The sequence below is a fragment of the Bos indicus x Bos taurus genome, chromosome 6 (genome assembly GCF_003369695.1).
Source record: "Bos indicus x Bos taurus breed Angus x Brahman F1 hybrid chromosome 6, Bos_hybrid_MaternalHap_v2.0, whole genome shotgun sequence".
NCBI lineage: Eukaryota > Metazoa > Chordata > Mammalia > Artiodactyla > Bovidae > Bos > Bos indicus x Bos taurus.
In genome coordinates, this window is record NC_040081.1 from 66,063,523 (window position 1) to 66,085,842 (window position 22,320).

The 22,320-nt window shown below is 38.7% G+C and overlaps 1 protein-coding gene across 1 annotated transcript in view; it reads left to right on the forward strand.

Moving 5' to 3' along the window:
• GABRB1 (gamma-aminobutyric acid type A receptor beta1 subunit) overlaps window positions 1-22,320 on the forward strand; it is a 457,044-nt gene that overhangs the window by 338,777 nt on the left and 95,947 nt on the right. Inside the window, exon 5 of the mRNA XM_027544418.1 lies at window positions 3,449-3,531. Within this exon, the coding sequence (XP_027400219.1) occupies window positions 3,449-3,531 (83 nt within the window). The remainder of the gene's footprint in view (window positions 1-3,448; window positions 3,532-22,320) is intronic.

Sequence of the window (22,320 nt, forward strand, 5' to 3'; positions counted from 1 at the left end):
CTCAATACCACACAAATAAAATACAAAACAAAAATAACTGGCACTGAGGAAGATTGAAGACCATAATTCTCATCATAATTCCTGCTTTTATGTGTGCTCACATTAAGATAGATGTCAACATTTGAACTTGTATAAGAAATCTGCATTAACAACATATGGCTTTCACTTATTTCATTTGTATTTTATATACTGAGGTTCTCTGTAAGTTTCCATTTTGCTAAAAGTCTCCTTAGAGGAAAAATGTTTGAAAGCACCATTGTAGCAGGGTTTTTCCACTGTGGCACTACTGACGTTTCAGAACAGATCATTGTAAATCGTTGGGGAGGTTCTGCACACTGTAGGATATTTAGCTGCATCCCTGGTCGTATCCCCACTAGACACCAGTATCAACCCTCCACCCCAAGCCTGATAATCAGAGCTGCCTCCAGATGTTATCAAATGTCCCCTGTTGGTAAAAACAATTCCTGGTTGAAAATAATTGGCTAAGTCATAGGATCATAAGGATGGCTGCACTTTAGTAATTCCTAGAAAACATTCACATTTTCACAATCCTTTTTATTCATAAGCAGCAGTTAAACAAAGAATATGGTAGAGACAGGATGTTTTTAAGTGCTTTTAAATATTTATTGTGCTGTCTTATTGAGGATGTTTGAAACAGTGTTAGTTTCTCAGTTGTGTCCAACTCTCAGCAACCCCATAAACTATCCCCCAGACTCCTCTGTCCATGGAATTCTCCAAGCAAGAATACTGGAGTGGGTTGCCATTTCCTCCTCCAGGGCATCTTCCTGCCCCAGGGATCAAAGCCCGGTCGTCTGCATTGCAGCCAGATTCTCTACCATCTGAGCCACCAGGGAAGCCATCACTACACAGACCAAAAAAAGAATGTGATGTAATTGTATTTTCAGACAATGAAAGCTATTCATGACATATTGTGAAATGAGAAAAATCAATCAAGTCACATGATTATGGGAGCAGAAAGCAAAAAGTAATCTAGTAAAACCCTTTTATGTGCTAATTCTAGAATACATCCAATCTTTAAATTTTTATAAAACATTTGAAATTCTTTAAATTAAACTTTAAAATTCCTTTTATTCTTGCCTAATACTCAAATGGCACCCCACTCCAGTACTCTTGCCTGGAAAATCCCATGGATGGAGGAGTCTGATAGGCTGCAGTCCATGGGGTCGCTAAGAGTTGGACATGACTGAGCGACTTCCCTTTCACTTTTCACTTTCATGCATTGGAGAAGGAAATGGCAACCCACTCCAGTGTTCTTGCCTGGAGAATCCCAGGGACGGGGGAGCCTGGTGGGCTGCCGTCTCTGGGGTCGCACAGAGTCGGACACGACTGAAGCGACTTAGGAGACTTAGCAGCAATACTCAAATAAATCTGATTAACTGACCAACATCTTATCTAAGAGAGGCTTAAAAAGAGAATCTTCACTTTTAACTTTCACAACAAAATCCAAAGAAAAATTAGGACGGTCTAAGGTTTATGCCTAATACTGTTTTTAGGAAGAAGGTGCCTGTTAGTTTAACACAAATCACCAAAACAATAACTTGCCTTGACAGCTTCACAAAACATAGGTATGAGAAGAACTTTGTCAAATTTACATACACTGTTGATGAGCAGTAATGTTGCAAAATTTAAAATGCATATACCTTTTTTTCTAGAATTCCCTTTTCTACAATTCCCTTTCTAGAAATAGCCAGTCAACATACTCAAGTATCACAGAGTATACCAGTATATTCAGAGCATCTTTATTTATAAAAGTAAATGATATTAAACAACATATATACCCACTAGAGGGTGATGAGGAAAATAAGTGATGGTATTTCCATACAACTCAATACATTATAGTAAATTTTTTACAGAGGGCTTATTATTTACTAATATAGAACCAAATCCAAGATGCGTCATCAATGTAAACTTGCTAGGTTCAGAACAGGGTGTGCAGTACTCTTCTAACAAAGAAGTTCCCCGATAAGAAGATATAGCTGGACTTCTATTTATATTTGGGAATTTTCCAATGCTGTAGCTCCTGGGCCTTAAGGTACAAAGGAAGCTTATTATTAAGTCCGAATTTTGAATTTTTAAAAAATCATTATTACACCTTATTTTGTGAAAGAGGACAAGGTAATTCACTTTTTTAAGAAAAGTATTTTGTCAATCCCAAAGTGATATCAAATGTTTGTGTGCGTGGACTAGCCATAAGATTTAAGTTCCTCTCAAACACTCAGCACAGTCCGCAAAACCAGCCCAGCCATGAGAAAATGGAGGGATCGTGGAAGCCAGGTAAGATATCTAGAGTCAGGATCCCTGGGTTTGCATAAATACATAAGCCAAACTGTAGTTGGTAAATAGGGTGTAAGCTCTAGGATAGTATTTCTTTACTGGCTATATGCTATGGGCCAGGGACTCAGAGATGAATCTAACAAATCTCTCAATAGAGAGACTGTGGGGAGTACGAGGCATTAAAAGTCATGAAGGACAAATTTTGTTGTTTTTGTTGCTTTTGCTGTTTTATCATTAGGCTGTAGCAGGAGAGGGAGGTAGGCTTTGATGCATAACGTAGATAGATGTTCTCCTTGTAAAGCCAGCCTTGCGGCAGATATTGACAAAGACATTGCTAGGATGCTAGTGAATATAGGAAGGGCTGTGGGATAATTTATAGCGATAATAACAGCCATCCTTCACGGGGCACTTACTAAGTATGAAGCACTGGGTTAAGAGCTTCATACCCATTATTTCTTTTAATCTTCACAGCCATTCTATGCAGTAGGTGTTTTGATTGATGGGTGGACTGAGGCTCCTGGAGACATATTAACTAGCCCAACCTCACATGGCTAGTGAGCAGCAAAGAAAGACTCAAATTCAATCTGCTTGTCTTTAATTTTTATCTTTTATTTACTTTTATTAGTTTAGATCATTTTAGTAGGTTTCTTTTTTTAATTTTTTAATTGGAGGATAATTGCTTTACAATGTTGTGTTGGTTTCTGCCATTCAACAACACAAATCAGTCATAACTATATATCTCCTGCCTCTTGAGCCTCCCTCCCACCCCATCCTCATCCCACCCCTCTAGGTTGTGATAAAGCACCAGGCTGGGCTCCCTGTGTTATATAGAGACTTCTACTAGTGTATATTGGAGAAGGCAATGGCATCCCACTCCAGTACTCTCGTGTGGAAAATATATATGAAATCTAGAAAAATGGTACTGATGAACCTATCCCAGGGAATGAATGGAGATGCAGATTTACAGAATGGAGTTTTGGATACAGAATGGGAGGGAGAGACTGGAACAAATTAAGAAAGTAGCATTGCCTGTCTTTAAAATTTTTAATCACAAAGCTTTGATGCCATCTAGGAGGCATGATTCAGGGCTAGAAAGCCTGGAAATGAGAGTCACCATCTTTACGATGTTCTTTTCTATCTCACACCCTGACAGGATCACAACCACAGCTGCGTGCATGATGGATCTACGAAGATATCCTCTGGATGAACAAAACTGCACCCTGGAGATTGAAAGTTGTGAGTTAACTTGGACAGGGGGACAAAAAAGAGGGATGTTTGCTTGACCTAATTAAGTGCAAACTCGTACTGAGTAATTGTCACCGGGATATTTTCAGCTATACTACCCTGCCAACTTTTCAAAGGGTTCACAGTCTAGTAACATTTTCCTCTGTATTGGCAGTTATCTTTTTTAATCATTAAGGAAAGTGCACTCCTTTTAGCTGGACAATTTATAATTTCATGCTTTCTCTTTTTCAAAATCAAGTTTCTTCCAAGACCTTCCAATACCCAAGCTGCATTAAGAGGAGGGAAATATTTAGTTTGAAAACACTTTGTGAGATTGTCTTTGGTTCTATAGTCTGTCTTTCTGAAGGACTGTAAATTGTTGTCTAGAAAAACACTATGGTAAAGTCTATCTTCATGGAAGAATGAGATGATAAATGGTATTGTCTATTTCTCATCTTGTGGCTTGTAGTGTAGGTTTGTCCTCTTGGGCTGTTTTTCACTGATTAACAACTAGAATATTTTAGTCACTAAGAGTTAATCTGATTGATTATCTTTGTTTCATTGTTTCCCAGTCATCAACATGCAGACATTTGATTCCATTTGTTGTGAATATAAGGCCAAGGCCATTTCCTGGTTTTCAGGGACAGGGAAAGTTCAGTAGGTAATTCAGAGCATTGTAATACAACTTAATGTAATTTAAGAATAGACAGATATTTATTTAGATCATTTAAAATGCTTTCCAAATCTAAACTTCAAAATGGTAAAGAAAAATGGGAAAATCCCAGGTGATCCTCTAGTATTATTGAACAATAAATGTATTCCCCATTGTCTGACTATTGAGTAATTACATTCATTTTCTAGTTTTACTGAATACAAACATAGAACTAGATAAAGAATGCTTATGTAGATATAGATTCAGACATAAATATTGATCTATTACCCCTAGAACCTGGAATGAATAACATTCATCAGCTATTCTTTAATTAATATTCTAATTTTAAAATATATTATATAAATATATTGGCTAAAAGGTATTAATATATGAAAGTATTAATAGTGACTTTTGGTTTAAATGTGAATGACAAGCAAATTCAAACTATAGGAATGAAATGTAAACCCAGTCATTTGTTATTGGCTAATAAAGTTTTACAAATAAGACAGAACTTTAGCTAAGCAAATACACCGTTAGCTGTTGGAACTGACATGGAAAGAGAAAGATGCTCATTAATATAGGTAGCCTTTTACCCTCAGTTTCCTTTCACTGATTGTGATTTTTTTTACCTTTGCTTCTGTTGGATCACATTAGGATATGACAATCTGTTAAAATTCTAACATGTTTACAGCATGCACTTTAAAAAGCAATGAATTTTGACAAGTACTGGAATTGATTCTGTGGATAAATTGCAAGTGCTAAAGTTATCAACATTCTCTCCCCCAAAATATTTTATTTTATAATGCATATTGAGTCTTTCTATTATTACAAGTTTACATGTTTAAGTAGGCAATTTCCTTTATTCCTATTTAGAAAATAGATTACTTTTAGGACCATTTATTATATCATACAATGAGCCAAACCATAACTATAAATGAGGCAGAATTAACCATAACTTTTGTGGGGCAAGGATTGGGGAGGCCGAAACAATCAGAGAGTCCAAAGTTATCATAAGACATGATGTCAGGCAATAAGTAGTGACCCAGGCATATGATAATTATTGAGGCAACTCAGTAAGATGCAATCAGTTGTCTGGGTAGATGGATGAGGCATGGTAACTGAGACCCTAAAATTGGTTAATATATAGGACTGTACAGAATTACCATCATCAAAAAAAATCTACAAAGAATAAATGCTAAAGAAGATGTACAGAAAAAGGAACCTTCCTACACTGTTGGTGGGCATGTAAAGTAATACAACCATTTGGAGAACAGTATGAAGATTCCTTAAAAAACTAGGAATAATCTACCATATGACACAGCAACCCCACTACTGGTGTATATACCCTGAGAAAACCAAATCAAAAAAGACATATGTGCCCCAATGTTCATAGCAGCACTATTTACAATAGCCAGGACATGCAAGCAACCTAGATGTCTCTTGAGAGATGAATGGATAAAGAAGATGTAGTGCATATATACAATGGAATTATATACATATATACTCAGCCATAAAAAGAATGAGTTTGAATCAGTTCTAGTGAGGTGGAAGAACCTAGAGCCTATTATACAGAGTGAAGTAAGTCAGAAAAAGAAAAACAAATACAGAATATTAAAGCATATATATGAAATCTAAAAAAATAGTATTGATGGACCTATTTACAAGGAAAGATTGGAGATGCAGATGTAGAGAACAGACTTATGGACGCAGTGGGGGAGGGAGAGAGTGGGACCCATGGAGAAAGTAGCATCAACATATACATACTGTCAAGTGTAGGATGGAGAGCTTGTGAGAAGCTGCCGTGTAGCACAGGGAGCCCAGTCTAGTACTCTGTGATGATGTGGAGGGATGGGATGTGGGAAGGGGAGGGAGGCTAGGGAAGGTGGGCTAGGTGTATATAATTATGGCTGATTTGCATTGTTGTAGGGCAGAAACCCAGCTTCCCAGGTGGCGCTAGTGGTAAAGAACCCGTCTGCCAATACAGGAAACATAAGAGGCAGGTTCGATCTGTGGGTAGGGAAGATCCTCTGGAGGAGGGCATGGTAACCCACTCCAGTATTCTCACCTGGAGAATCCCATGGACAGAGAAGCCTGATGGACTACCGTCCATAGGGTCTCAAAGAGTCGGACACAACTGAAGCGACTTAGCAGGCATGGTGGCAGAAACCAACACAACTTTGTAAACAAATTTTTAATATTTAAATTAAAAATAGAAAAAAAAATAGAAATAGAGTCACAGATGTTAGAAAAATAAAAAACTTAGCTTACCAAGGGCAAAAGAGGGTTAGGGATAAATTGAGAGACTGGGATTGACATATACACACTACTATATGTAAAATAGATAACTAATAAGGACCTGCTGTATAGCACAAGGAACTCTGGTCAATACTCTGCAATGACCTTTATGGAGAAGGAATCTTAAAAAAAAAAAAAAGAGTAGATATATGTATATGTATAACTGATTCACTTTGCTGTACAGTAGAAGCTAAGTCAACATTGTAAATCAATTATATTTCAATAAATTAAATATACACGTACATGATCATGTGGGCAGACTGTGACCATCATAAAGTGATCCAACAGCAGATCACAGAACTCTAGTCCCTGAAGAATCTAAAGCAAAGAAGTTATTCAGTCAGTAAGAATTTGTGTAATGAGGAGTCTATGAAGTCAGGAACTCAAGAGAAAGGGAAAAAAACAGGGAACTGCATTCTGTTTGCCAGGCAAAAGCATTAATCTAACACCTCCGTAGCAGAAGATAGACCTATTATCTTAATGAATAAAGGTCTATCTCTAACAACATTTGAGAGATAATGTGAGTTTCAGAGAAGTCAAATAACTTCCCCAGGGCCATAAAGCAAGGAGAGTGGTGAAGTGGAAATTCAAACCCAGGAAATTCAAAACCCAGAATTTGAAATAGAATTCAAACCCAGGAAATTCAAAACCCAGAATTTGAAATAGAATTCAAATTCTATTTCTCTATAATAGAATCCTGCAATTAACAGGTGAGCAAGGAAGCAGAACATCAATGATTAGGAGTATCGCACCAGTCAGGACCACTCTCAGTTAGACTGAGGGTGCTAAATCAACCAAAGACGGGTCGAAATTATCCCTGATAAAAGTTGATTCCAGAAGCTGAAACAGAATTCAGCTCTTTGGTCAAGGGTCAAATGATTGCGACTGTGGAGAAAGCATAGTCTGTGGATGCAGGAAACCAAGTACTCCAGATTCCATTGGTGTTGCCCTCCCCAAAAAAACTAAAAGCCTCAAATGACAACATTGCTTAGCTCCAATACTTTCCTTGAAATGTATCTCTTCTTAACAATAGATAAACCAATATAAAGTGAAAGTGATGTCGCTCACTCATGTCCAACTCTTTGTGATCCCATGGACTGTAGTCTACTAGGCTTCTCTGTCCATGGGATTTTCCAGGCAAGTGTACTGGAGTGGGTTGCCATTTCCTTCTCCAGGGGATATTCCTGACCCAGGGATCGAACCCAGGTTTCCTGCATTGCAGGCAGACGCTTTACCCTCTGAGCCACCAGGGAAGGACCAGGAAATCAATATAAAGAGATCTTAAATCTTAGGAGGAATAACTCCCAGCGACAAGGTAACATATGGCAATAATAGAGAGTCCAAATGAGCTTTGCTTGTTCCTGACATAAGTACATAATCAATATATGCTAAGCGTTAATAAATACTGAATCTATTATCTATTTTTTAACTCTTCAAGAAGAAATATGTGTTGCATTATTTACTGAAACATCTCTCTGAATTGTCATTTTATGAAGACCATAACTAAGTTTTATTTTTTAAATGTAACATTGTGTTTACTTAAGTCATTAATTAGTATCAATGATTCCTTATATTCTTAGATATCCAATACATTATTCATTTCTCCTTTGCCTGATATATGGGAAAAAACAGAGGGACAAGTTTTTATGTAGTGACTTATAGGAAAAATAGATTATTCATTAAGATAATAGGTGAATGTTAAATGGAGGCATTGTTGCTTCACTGTTTATTTTTCCTGATAGTTTGTTAAGCTTCTTTACTGTTCCTTTTTTTTTTAACAATGTCTTCATGTGAAGTTGAGGGTATAATGAGTGTGAATTTCAGTATCTTTACTGGATATATCAATACCTTAAGTGGAAGTTCAGCTCATAATAATTTATGTGGCCTCTTGTACTTAACTTTTCATATGGGTTAGTGCATCATGAAGCTAAGTAAAGAATTAATAATTCCCTCTTAGAAGTCACAAGTGATTTGTTTTGCTTATTAAAAGTAAGTCTACTGCTATAAAATTGGGATACTTAAGTTATTGGTCCCTAAATATCTTTCCCTGAATATTAAAATCTACTTATTTTATGTCAGCTTCTTTGACAAATCATTTTCTGTTATCTTTAGTTTTCTTCACTTCCCAATATGTTCCATTTATTCATTCACTCACTGCATTACAAAGGTGTGATCAGGACTACTAACACAGATAAACCATTCAGTTTGAAGCTTCTACTTGCCAAAATAAATCACTGCAGATGGTGACTGCAGTCATGAAATTAAAAGACGCTGCTTACTCCTTGGAAGAAAAGCTATGACAAACCTTCTGCTGCTACTGCTGCTGCTAAGACACTTCAGTCGTGTCCGACTCTGTGAGACCCCATAGACAGCAGCCCACCAGGCTCCCCCGTCCCTGGGATTCTCCAGGCAAGAACACTGGAGTGGATTGCCATTTCCTTCTCCAATGCATGAAAGTGAAAAGTGAAAGTGAAGTCACTCAGTCGTGTCTGACTCTTAGCGACCCCATGGACTGCAGCCCACCAGGCTCCTCCATCCATGGGATTTTCCAGGCAAGAGTACTGGAGTGGGGTGCCATTGCCTTCTCCGATGACAAACCTAGACAGCATATTAAAAAGCAGAGATATCACTTCACCAACAAAGGTTCATGTAGTCAAAACTATGGTTTTTCCAGTAGTCATGTACGGATGTGAGAGTTGGACTGAAAAGAAAGCTGAGCACCAAGAATTGATGCTTTCGAGTTGTGGTGCTAGAGAAAACTCTTGAGAGTCCCTTGGACTGCAAGATCACACCAATCAATCCTAAAGGAAATCAACCCTGAATATTCACTGAAAGGACTGTTGGTGAAGCTGAAGCTCCAATACTTGGGCCACCTAATGCGAAGAGTTGACTCAATGGAAAAGACCCTAGTGCTGGGAAAGATTGAGGGTAAGAGGAGAAGTGGGCGGTTATCATCTCACATACCTTAATTTGAGCAATCTCCAGGAGATAGTGAAGCGCAGGGAAACCTGATGTGCTGGAGTCCACAGGGTTGCAAAAAGTCAGGCACAACTTAGCAACTGAGCAACAAAAATGCTGTTTGCTTCTGATATTTCAGGGGCTTAAGCCAGAAGAAGCCCAGACTTTAGGCTGAAGAAACAAATAACCTAGCTATAGATCTTGTATTCTCTAGTGTATGGTCTTGTAGTCATAACTAAGCTTTAAAGTGATTACAAATGAAAGGATCCAGTGTCAGTTGGGGAACACGATTGATAAAGTAGACATTTCACCAATGTAAGATTGAATTAATCATACTTTTATGACCAATAGAGTAGAAATTTTACCTACCTTACAACATTTACTAGTTTGTATTTTCTTCCATTACAATCTCAAAGATGAGGAAATGTTTTCCTTGGTTAGGTCCTTTGAGACAAATTAAAGATGTTTTGTTTTTCTTTAATGTCATCTAATTGAGTAAAATTAGGAAAGCCATAAAGCCTTGTTAAATTTAAATTTTATTTGAACTTGGAGCACATTAATGAGCTCATAGCCCTGGGATGCTTCATAGCCCTGGGATGCTACAAAATGAGTTAATGGCACATGGAAAAAATCAAAGAATTTAGTATTAGGAGGATTTGGAATTTGAAATCAATAAAGCTATCACATGAAGGTTTGAAGCCACATGGAAATATAGAAAGGCTTTGGGACAACAGTCATGAAGGTGTCTAATGCCTTTTGCAATATATTTTTGGCAACAACTGTTGAAGAAAATCAACCCTAATCCTACCCTCTATCTGTCAGCAAATAGTGCCAACTCTTACTACCTGCCCTCCCACCCCAAATAGAAGCCATTTCAGGTCTGAAATCTCTCAGCAGACTCACCCTTTATTCTAAATGTCCTTATATCCTCACCATTCTAAGTTAGCCCCCTGTATTTAAGAGGAAGAGGTATTCCTCTTTCTTTTACAGACTGATCCTGGCCCCTGTGCTCAGGACTTTCATTTCTTTCTTCCTCCTCTGGTAAATTATTTTCTCAAGTTAATACACACCTCCACCCCTGATTTTTCAGATCCTCAGTCTCACACTGTCTGCTACCTCTTTTTTCACGGTTTAAAAAATGAGCTGAAAACTCACAAAACATGGCTACTCTACTTCACCACTCCCCTTAAGCTTTTCCCAGTCTCTTACTTCTTTTTTTCTCAAAACTACTTGAAAGAATGCTACAAAATGCTTGTAGATACTTCCCTGGTGGCTCAGACAGTAAAGCGTCTGTCTAAAATGCAGGAGACCCGGGTTCGATCCCTGGGTCGGGAAGATCCCCTGGAGAAGGAAATGGCAACCCACTCCAGTACTATTCCCTGGAAAATCCCATAGATGGGGGAACCTGGTAGGCTACAGTCCATGGGGTGGCAAACAGTTGGGCACGACTGAGCGACTTCACTTCACTTCACTTGAAAGAATGGTCTATCTCTGTTAAGATAAGGTCCTTTATTGAGCCCATCTTTGCATGAAATGTTCCCTTGGTATGTTGAATTTTCTTGAAGAGATCTCTAGTCTTTCACATTCTATTGTTTTCCTCTATTTCTTTGCACGATCACTGAGGAAGGCTTTCTTATCTCTCCTTGCTATTCTTTGGAACTCTGCATTCAAATGGGTATATCTTTTCCTTTCTCCTTTGCTTTTTTGCCTGAACTTTAGACTGAGATTTTAATTGTAAACTTGATATTTCCACCTAGAAGTCTATTTAGAATGTCTAAAAACTTTTCTGGGCTCTACCTGATTCTGTCCTCAATTCAGCAGATGGCACATCCATGCTTCCATTTTCTTAGAATTTTGATTCAGAGAAGACCATTTACTTATAAGGGTAGATCTTTACTGTCTAAGAAAGAACGTTCCACAAAAAGGATGCTTCTCCTGTGAATTCTTTGGGGCTGATGTGTAAGTCTCAGAGCTGGTGTTCTGTGTTATCTTTGTCATGTTTAAACCTTCTGTGTGCATCATGCCTCCGGGTGTACTCAACATACTGCTCACCCTGACCCAAGTGGACTGCTTTCTTCATGGTCTAAATTTTGGCAAGTGAGTGTAGTATCTGAGACATCCTGTCTCAGCACTCTTTTGCTTTATATCCTAGCACTTCTAGTCTTAGTAGTAGTAGTAATCATTATTATCCTTTGATTATTATTATAGTTCAGCCCCAAGTGGAACAAAATATGGAATTTTAAATAGTGTATATGCATAAAATTCACTTCAAAGTAAAATTTTAAGAAGAGTAATTATGACCAGGTATCACAGTAGCAGAAGGATACTTCTTCCTAAACTTCATGTGACCTAGGAAGAAAATTTAATTTTATTATAATTCCACACACTGGTTAGAAAACTGAAAATTTACCAAACTCAGGCTTGACCCTTTGATTATGCTATTAAAGTTTTGAAGTAAATAATCAGTAGGACAATTGGAAGAGGATTATTTTACATTTCTTTGGGGAGACACTTTCTAAAACTTCCCCTCTACAGTCAGATGACAATTATGCAAAATACCTTCCTGCTAAAACCAACGTACTGTTTTGGCATATACAGCATGTAAAAATTCAAAGAGGAAGAGAAAAAATAATGGCAGCACTAGTGAGAATAGGATAGTAAATGTAAAAAGAAACCTGTGTAACTCAGTAAATGGACAGTGCATGAATGCAGACGACCTAAGAACGAATCACGGTGGCAGTCAGGATGAAGGCAGGTGATGAAGGGGTGATACTGAGGACCTAGATAATGGCTGAGACTTTGAAATGAATGATTCACAAAGAGCTATTACTGATCCCTAATGAAGAGGCTATATTACCTAAAATGAGAACCCTGCAAGGAAAACACCTTTTTGAGCTGTAAAAATATGCCTAATTGACTAAAGATGTACTTTTTTTATTCATACTAATTACAGAGAAGGCAATGGCACCCCACTCCAGTACTCTTGCCTGGAAAATCCCATGGACGGAGGAGCCTGGAAGGCTGCAGTCCATGGGGTTGCTGAGGGTCAGACACGACTGAGCAATTTCACTTTCACTTTTCACTTTCATACATTGGAGAAGGAAATGGCAACCCACTCCAGTGTTCTTGTCAGGAGAATCCCAGGGACGGGGGAGCCTGGTGGGCTGCTGTCTATGGGGTCACACAGAGTCCGACACAACTGAAGCGACTTAGCAGCAGCATGTAGAAAGGCACCCTCATCACTCCATCAAGGAAGACACAAAAAGGTAGGTCTCAAATTAAGGTCATGGTGAGGATCAGAGTGCAAGTCCTTATACCTCCTTTTTCTTGAGATGAAGTTAGACCTTCAGCACATCATAAAAGATAATCAGTTATGACCCCGAATCATCAGAAAAGAATAAATGATTTTAGAACTCTCTACTGGGAAAGATTTGCATCAAAATAATTAAAATAAAGTCTAGCAAACTTGGGTTCCTCAGAATGACTGGTTACATCTCAGATCTCTAGACAGTGAAGGCATAACTATATGCTCCTTCCTCTAGTTTGCAGAAATGAAAATCAAATAGAATAGTTTTCATCATTTTTTCCTTCATTAAAGTTAAATCCTAAGTAAAAAAAAAATATATTCAACAAATTTTGTTTTTAATGTAGGCTTAAAAGTACTAATGACCTATATTACACCTGGGAATCTTCCATATATTAAAGAGTAAGCCAGGAATGTTACACACCGGGTGACTACCAGCAACTAAGCTGTTCAGATTTCAGTGTATGGGAAGTATTCAGGTCATCTGAAAATGACTTTTCTGCCCCAGTTAATTTAAAACTTAAAAATCTTGAATTAAGTGCTGAGCAACCACTGTGGCAATGGCTAATTATTTAAATTTCAGTAGGAAGCAAACGGACTGGGAAAGAAGATTGAGGAGGAAAACAGGTGAGACAGGGTTTTCTGTTTTTCTTTTTTGTTTTATTAATTTTTACGGGCATACAGTCACTTTAACATTGTGTTAATCTCTGCTGTACAGCAAAGCGATATACATACATCTCCTCTTTCTTGAATTTCCTTCCCAATTAGGTCATCACAGAGCACTGAGTAGAGCTCCCTATGCTATACAGTAAGTTTTCATTAGTTATCTATTTTATATATGTTGTTTACTTGCTAAGTTGTTCCTGACTCTTTTGTGACCCCATGGACTGTAACCTGTGATGCTCCTCTGTCCATGAGATTTCCCAGCTAAGAATACTACAATGGGTTGCCATTTCCTTCTCCAGGGGATCTTCTTGACCCAGGAATTGAACCTGTGCCTCCTGCGTTGGCAGGAGGATTCTTTACCAATGAGCTACCTGGGAAGCCCATTTTATACATAGCAGTGTGTATCTAGGGCTTCCCAGGTGGCACTAATGGCAAAGAAACCCCCCTGCCAATGCAGGAGATGCTGGAGACTTGGGTTCAATCCCTGGGTCAGGAAATCCCCTGGAGGAAGGCATGGCAACCCACTCCAGTATTCTTGCCTGGAGAATCCCATAGACAGAGGAGCCTGGAGGGCTACAGTCCATAGGGTCTCAAAGAGTTGGACATGATTGAAGTGACTTAGCACACACATAATGTGCATATATGTCACTCCCAATTTCCCGATTCATCCTGCTTCCCCTGCCTCTCTGGGTATCCATAGTTTGTTCTCTATACTGATATCTCTATTTCTGCTTTGCAAATAAGTTCATGTGTACCATTTCTCCAGATTCCACATATAAGCAATATTATATGATATTTGTTTTTCTCTTTCTGACTTATTTCACTGTATGACAGTTTCTAGGTCCATTTATGGCTTTGCAAATGGCACAATTTCATTCCTTTTAATATTCCATTTTATATATGAACCACATCTTTTTTTTTTTTTTTTTTAATTTACTGTGGATTCCTACTACTCAAAGTGTGGTCCGTAGGCCAGTAGCTCTAGCACTACTTGGGAACATGTTAGAAATGCAGACCCTCAGGCCTCAGCCCAAGCTCATTAAACCAGAATGCATCTTAACAAGATCCCTGTAAAGGCATGGCCATTTGACAAGCACCTCAGGGAGCATATCAGACAACAGATGGGTTTCCACTCTGACAGTGTTTAAGGCAAGAGCAGGCAGCCTTTTGGCTCTACTCAGTGAGACTGCGTTTCTGAACTGTAGATGTACATACTCTCAGTACTTGGGAATACAGTCTATTTGGAATCAACAGTCATCTAGTGAGAGCTCTGTGACAAATGTGCTTGTTCACACAATCAAATGAGGACAGTCAGTGCCTGTGAGACGGGGTGTGGGAGATGAAGATGAACACCAAACTTGTTATTTCATTTTTTTTAAGTTTGAAAGAAATAGACTTTGCTCGATTTTGGTTTTCTAAAACCATTCTTGTAAAAATCACCATATGATATTGCTTATCATGTAAAATCTAAAAAAATACAACAAACTAGCGAATAAATCAAAAAAGAAGCAGACTCACAGATACAGAGAACAAACTAGCGGTTACCAGTGGGGAGACACAGGAAGAGGGGCAATATAGGGGTGAAGCCAAAAGGGTTATTATGAAATTGTATGAAATCATGTATGTGAAACTTTTGAAAATTTTAAAGCACTACAGAAATTTTAAAAATCTTTCATCTGATTAAAAGAATAAAATAAAGAACAAAACAAAAACTATATTTCTGTAAAACCTGTTGCTATGTATTCATTCAAGAGTAAATTGTTAAGTATTGTAGCTTATCTTTTGACATGACTGATAATGTTATGAAAACAGCTGATACCCATGCATTTCTTTCCCAAGTAGATAATTCCATTTACCACAGCATCATAATACAAATTAAAGTTTCAATGATTGCATTCATATGCATGTAGTATATATATATCAGGGCTTTTAAAATAGAGTAGCATCTTGCTATTGCTTATTATTACATGGATTTGAAAATCTGATTGAAGTACTTAATTCCAGTGAAAGACACGGTCTATTGGTCACAGATGGTGACTGCAGCCATGAAATTAAAAGATGCTTACTCCTTGGAAGGAAAGTTATGACCAACCTAGATAGCATATTCAAAAGCAGAGACATTCCTTTGCCAACAAAGCTCCGCCTAGTCTAGGCTATGGTTTTTCCTGTGGTCATGTATGGATGTGAGAGTCGGACTGTGAAGAAGGCTGAGTGCCGAAGAATTGATGCTTTTGAACTGTGGTGTTGGAGAAGACTCTTGAGAGTCCCTTGGACTGCAAGGAGATCCAACCAGTCCATTCTGAAGGAGATCAGCCCTGGGATTTCTTTGGAAGGAATGATGCTAAAGCTGAAACTCCAGTACTTTGGCCACCTCATGAGAAGAATTGACTCATTGGAAAAGACTCTGATGCTGGGAGGGATTGGGGGCAGGAGGAGAAGGGGACGACAGAGGGTGAGATGGCTGGATGGCATCACTGACTCGATGGACGTGAGTCTGGGTGAACTCTGGGAGTTGGTGATGGACAGGGAGGCCTGGCGTGCTGCGATTCATGGGGTCTCAAAGAGTCAGACACGACTGAGTGACTTATCTGATCTGATCTGTTGGTCTACCTATTTATTTTAAGGCACATACTTTGAAAGAAAATTATTGTAGCCTTATGCCTGAAGGAAGAAAGGAAAGAAAAGTTAAAATTTTTTTCCTTGATCATTTCAGTGATTTTTTTTTTCTTTGAAAGAAATTGTGCTATTTTCTGTTCTTTGCTGTACTTTCTTCTTTCACATCTATGTTTCCATCTGTTTCCCATTTAGAGGACTGGGTCCACTAGAAGTGATGGTGAAAGAAAAAGAGAAAAGCAAAAATTTAAAGCATGGCAACCTTAAAGCAGTGACTGTTATACATGGGGAAAATTAAAATTAAAATCACCTGGGGAGTTTAAAAAATGCTGGCAGAAGGGCTCAGTTCAGTTCAGTCACTCAGTTGTGTACGACTCTTTGTGACCCCATGAATCACAGCACGCCAGGCCTCCCCGTCCATCACCAACTCCGGGCTCACCTTCTATAAATTCTGTTATTGGTCTGGGGTGGGGTCACAGTATCAGTAGTTTTAAAATATCTCCCTTCTAAAATCTTTGATCTTAAGAATAAAGCAATTTAAACGTGGATATTGACACTGAAGTGAAAATTAAATTATCTGTATTGACATAGGATTTCTATATGGATGTGGTTCACAGAACAAACCAAGTCAAGACCTCTCAGGAGAATATGTCCATTTTCAAGGTTATAGATGTTCATGCATCACACAATTATGAGTAATGAATGGACTTTTTGAAACTGCAGCACCAGTGCAGTCAGTCAAGCCTAACAGTGTACTAAAATGATTTTGGGAAGAGTATCTGTAGACATCTGGAAGAGAAAGGATCTGACTATTGTATGATCTATTATAATTGTAGAAGTGACCTGGTAAAATAAGAATTGTTCTTGAATTATATATCAGTGTTCAGTTTCATTGACAGGAATGTCAGAAAATAAATGCTCATGAGGAACTGAGTTTAACTGATTCAGTAGAGAGGGGAAGGACCAATTAAAACCTGCTTTGTTCCCAGGTGTCTGCTTTGCATTCAGATATAGCATCCTCCCAAGTCACCCAACTCCCACATTTTGGAAGTTAGAAGATGAACACAAAAATTGTTATTTCATTTTTCTGTTCTAAGGACACCACGGGGTGGCAGGGGAGGTGGTACGGGTAGCGCTGGTAAATCTTAGAGGTTCAAGTCAGATTGCTTGAGTTTAAATTCCTTTTGGACCACTACAGTTTTGTGACCTGAGTGAGTAACTACCATGGTCCTTTGATTTCCGTCACTACAAAATGGAGTAAAGCAATTGGGTTTTGGTGAATATTCTATAGGAAATTTCTGTTAAGTGCCTGGTCCATAATATATAGTCAGTAAATATTAGCAGTCATTATTATCAAGTTTGGATCCTAAGCGAACCAAAGCCTTTGGTTTAGCATGGGTGTGCAGTTCTAGAAAATCAAAGTTCCCATCAAAATTGTGTCTTTAAGTGTTTGGTTAATACCTAAAGCCTTTAGACAAAACAATGCACTGTACTTTTACTTCCTCTAAGGAAGGAATGATGCTAAAGCTGAAACTCCAGTACTTTGGCCACCTCATGCGAAGAGTTGACTCATTGGAAAAGACTCTGATGCTGGGAGGGATTGGGGGCAGGAGGAGAAGGGGACGACAGAGGATGAGATGGCTGGATGGCATCACTGACTCGATGGACATGAGTCTGAGTGAACTCCGGGAGTTGGTGATGGACAGGGAGGCCTGGCATGCTGCAATTCATGGGGTCGCAAAGAGTTGGACACGACTGAGCAACTGAACTGAACTGAACTGAAGGAAGTTGGAAGCAAAATGGTCATCCATCAGAGCATCAAGAAGAAACTTATGGAAATCTAACTATAAATCTGAGATCTCTTCATCTATCTACATAACCACTTAGCTATGCATGGAAAATAGTCTATATGGTAGAAGTGAACAACTATAAGGCTAACTTTATAGACAACTTGATTATGAAACCAATTTTCATAAAAGGAAGTCCACTTTCCATTGCCTTTTATTTTCTAACTTTTAAAGATCAGAGAGTTTTCAGAAAGACTGCTTTTCCACAGTTTCAGAAAAGCAGCCTGGAAAAAGGAATAAATTAATTCAGGAAAGATTCCCTTCTTCCTACACCCACCACTCTACAGATCAAAAAAGCTACGGGCACTAAAATTCATTAACATTTCTATGAACATAAATGTGAAATATTCATTTTCATTAAGTAGTCTACTGAATATAGCAAAATCAAATTTATCTAAGGAGATATCCAATGCTGCTAATTTCCTTGACAATGGGGACATAAAGCAAGGGAAGCCATGAATCATTCATGAAGTTCAATTTACTTCTGTTATTTTGGGTGTTTAGCATCCATGAATAGAAATTGTGCAGCATGTTGTAGGTGCTATTTTTAAGTTATTTCAGATCAGAATTAATGATTTGGCAGGCAGCAATAAAGTAAGAATGATTCAAAGGCTTTGCTTGTAATTGTCCTACATTGCATATTTTTTTGCGAGTATATGTTCATGTATTCATAACTTTTTTATTGGTTCAATGTCCTTGATAAATCAGAATCACTTTATAACCAGTACTTTAGGCAAGCACATAAAGTAATTCATTGGTAATGTTAGTAAATTAAAGAAACTCGTAGAGTTCTGGATTTTAGGGCTGAAAGAGATCTTCAAGTTTATATAATTAACAGCCCTCTGCATTAAGACTGGTAGGTGGCCATTTAAAATTAATTGAAGTGTCTTGTAGGAGGGGAAATCTTTCTGAAGGAGAGACTAGTTCCGTGAATGGGCCCTTCTGTTCATTAGATAGGATTTTCTCTTTAGTTCCACATCTACCTTCTGGCCACTTCTGTTACCTGTCAGCTTGGTTGCTGCTGTATTATTACCAGCACTTACTTATTTGCATACAGAGTGGCTTGTGGTCACCACTAAAAAAGTGCTATTTGAATTGAATGGGTTCAAGTCTAGCACTCTGGGTGTGATGATTCATTTTGTGTCAACTTGACTGGGCCACAGGGTGCCCTGATACTGGTCAGGCATTATTCTGTGTATTCCTTTGAGGGTGTTTTTGGATGAGATTAGCATTTAAATAGGTACACTGAGTAGATTGCCCCCCTAATGTGTGTGGGCCTCACCCAGTCAGTCAAATGCCTGAATTAAAAGGAAAAGACTGACCCACTACAGAGTAAGAGAGACTTCCTCTTGCCTGTCTATCTTTGCATTGGGACTATCAGCTCTTTCCTGCTTTCAGACTCAGTTTGAAGCATCCACTCCTCCTGAATCTCAAGGCTCCTGGCCTTCAAACCTGAAGTGTATCAGCTCTTTAGTTTGCTGACTCATCCTGCAGATTTATGGTTTATCAGCATCCATCATCACATGAGCCAATTCTTATAATAAATCTTGTTTTCTCTATATATCTCATCGGTTCTTTTTCCTCTGGAGAATCCTGACTAACACACTGGAAAACACCAAACATAAGATTTCTCTTTTATGATAGCAATTAAAACATTCAGAAATGGTTATTATGCCTCCCTAAAATTTTCTTCCCAGATATCTTGGTCTCCTTCTCTAAAGCGAATTATCTTTATATGGCATTACATGTGGGTTTGATCCCTGGGTTGGGAAGATTCCCTTGGAATAAAAAATGGCAACCCACTCCAGTATTCTTGCCTGGAGAATTCCATGAACAGAGAAGCCTGCTGGGCTACAGATCATAGGGTCACATGGAGTTGGACAGGAATTAGCATCATGCATGCATGCACACAAGAAAAGGACACAATTCTACACATGTGAATTTACAAGGGCAGACTTTTGTAGAACAGCTCCTGCCTCATGTCTGGACACTATACTTACATTATTTTCAGGTGATAAGGTAACATATTATGTAAATAAAAATCAGCATTTCAACTCTGTAAATAACACATTTTTTTTTCAGGGAATTTTCTATAGTTAAGTTAGACCTATTTTCATTCTTATCCCAAAGAAAGGCAATGCCAAAGAATGCTCAAACTACTGCACAATTGCACTCATCTCACACGCTAGTCAAGTAATACTCAAAATTCTCCAAGCCAGGCTTCAACAGTATGTGAACCGTGAACTTCCATATGTTCAAGCTGGATTTAGAGAAGGCAGAGGAACCAGAGATCAAATTGCCAACATCCACTGGATCATCAAAAAAACAAGAGAGTTCCAGAAAAATATCTACTTTTGATTTATTGACTATGCCAAAGCCTTTGACTGTGTGGACCACAACAAACTGTGGAAAATTCTGAAAGAGATGGGAATACCAGACCACCTGACCTGCCTCCTGAGAAATCTGTATGCAGGTCAGGAAGCAACAGTTACAGTTGGACATGGAACAACAGACTGGTTCCACATTGGGAAAGGAGTATGTCAAAGCTGTCTATTGTCATCGTGTTTATTTAACTTATATGCAGAGCACATCATGAGAAACGCTGGGCTGGATGAAGCACAAGCTGGAATCAAGATTGCCAGGAGAAATATCAATAACCTCAGATGTGCAGATGACACCACCCTTATCACAGAAAGCGAAGAAGAACTAAAGAGCCTCTTGATGAAAGTGGAAGAGGAGAGTGAAAATGTTGGCTTAAAGCTCAACATTCAGGAAACTAAGATCATGGCATCTGGTCTCATCACTTTATGGCAAATAGATGGGAGAACAGTGGAAACAGTGACAGACATTATTTTTTGGGCTCCAAAATCACTGCAGATGGTGACTGCAGCCATGAAATTAAAAGACGCTTACTCCTTGGAAGAAAAGTTATGACCAACCTAGACAGCATATTAAAAAGCAGAGACATTGCTTTGCCAACAAAGGTCTGTCTAGTCAAAGCTATGATTTTTCCAGTAGTCATGTATGGATGTGAGAGTTGGACTATAAAGAAAGTTGAGCGCCAAACAACTGATGCTTTTAAACTGTGGTGTTGGAGAAGACCCTTGGACTACAATCCTTTCGAGTGCAAGGAGATCCAACCAGTCCATCCTAAAGGAAATCAGTCCTGAATATTCATTGGAAGGACTGATGTTGAAGCTGAAACTCCAGTACTTTGGCCCCCTGATACAAAGAGCTGACTCATTTGAAAAGACCCTGATGCTGGGAAAGTTTGAAGGCAGGAGGAGAAGGGGACAACAGAGAATGAGATGGTTGAATGGCATCACCGACTCAATGGACGTGAGTTTGAGTAAGCTCTGGGAGTTTGTGATAGACAGAGAGGCCTGGTGTGCTGCAGTCTATGGGGTCACAAAGAGTTGGACATGACAGAGTGACTGAAAAGTTCAGCATAGAACTGAAAGTGAAAGTGAACTCACTCAGTCGTGCCCAACTCTTTGTGACCCCGTGGACTGTAGCCCCCCAGGCTCCTCTGTCCATGGGATTCTCCAGGCAAGAATACTGGAGTGGGTTGCCATTTCCTTCTCCAGGGGATCTTCCCAACCCAAGGATGAAACCTGGGTCTCCTGCATGGCAGGCAGGTGCTTTATCCTCTGAGCCACAAGGGAACTCGTTGAACTGAAAGCTGAACTGAAAGTTCAGGGTACAGGTCCTTTCTAGAAATGTATATTTATAATTCATGAGCTTCTAGATGTATGTAAAGCCATGCATCTAGATGATGCCACCAAGGTAATTAGTGTAGCTAGAGAAGAGGTCCAAGTGCTGACCCTTGGCCAAATTAATACTTAGAGTTTAGAAAAATGATAGAAACACAGATATGGCAATTACTATGTGCAAATACTTTGCATATAATAATTCATTTAATCTCAACCATGACTCCTTCATTAGGTACTATTATTGTACCCATTTTACCAATGAGGAAACTAAATCACAGTGGCATTACCTCATTGGTCCATGTTCACATCTAGTAAGTGGGAGAATCACATCACTAAAGGAGCCTAAAAGGGGTGATCAATGAGGCAGGAGGAAGCCTAAGAGAGAAGAGTGTTCAGGAATCGAAGTAAAAAGCATTCTAGAAAAAAAGAGGTGATCATCAGAGTCAAATACACATGATAAAACAAGCTAACTAAGAACTGAGAATGGACTATTGTGTTTGGCAACATGAAGGGCTGGGAGTGAAAATCTAAATGCAGTGGATGTAAAGAAGGATAGGAGAAGAGAACGTGACCTTACTTGTAAAGTGCTTGGTACAGTGCTTAGCATAGTTTTACTACTCAATAAATAGGAGTCACAACCATCATCAAAGTACAGAGCAATCAGCTATTTGCTCTCAGAGAATTCTGAGCTGCTCCAACTTTTGTATCAGTTGTAAAGACTCTTTTCTTCAGTTTTGTCACATTTATCATCAC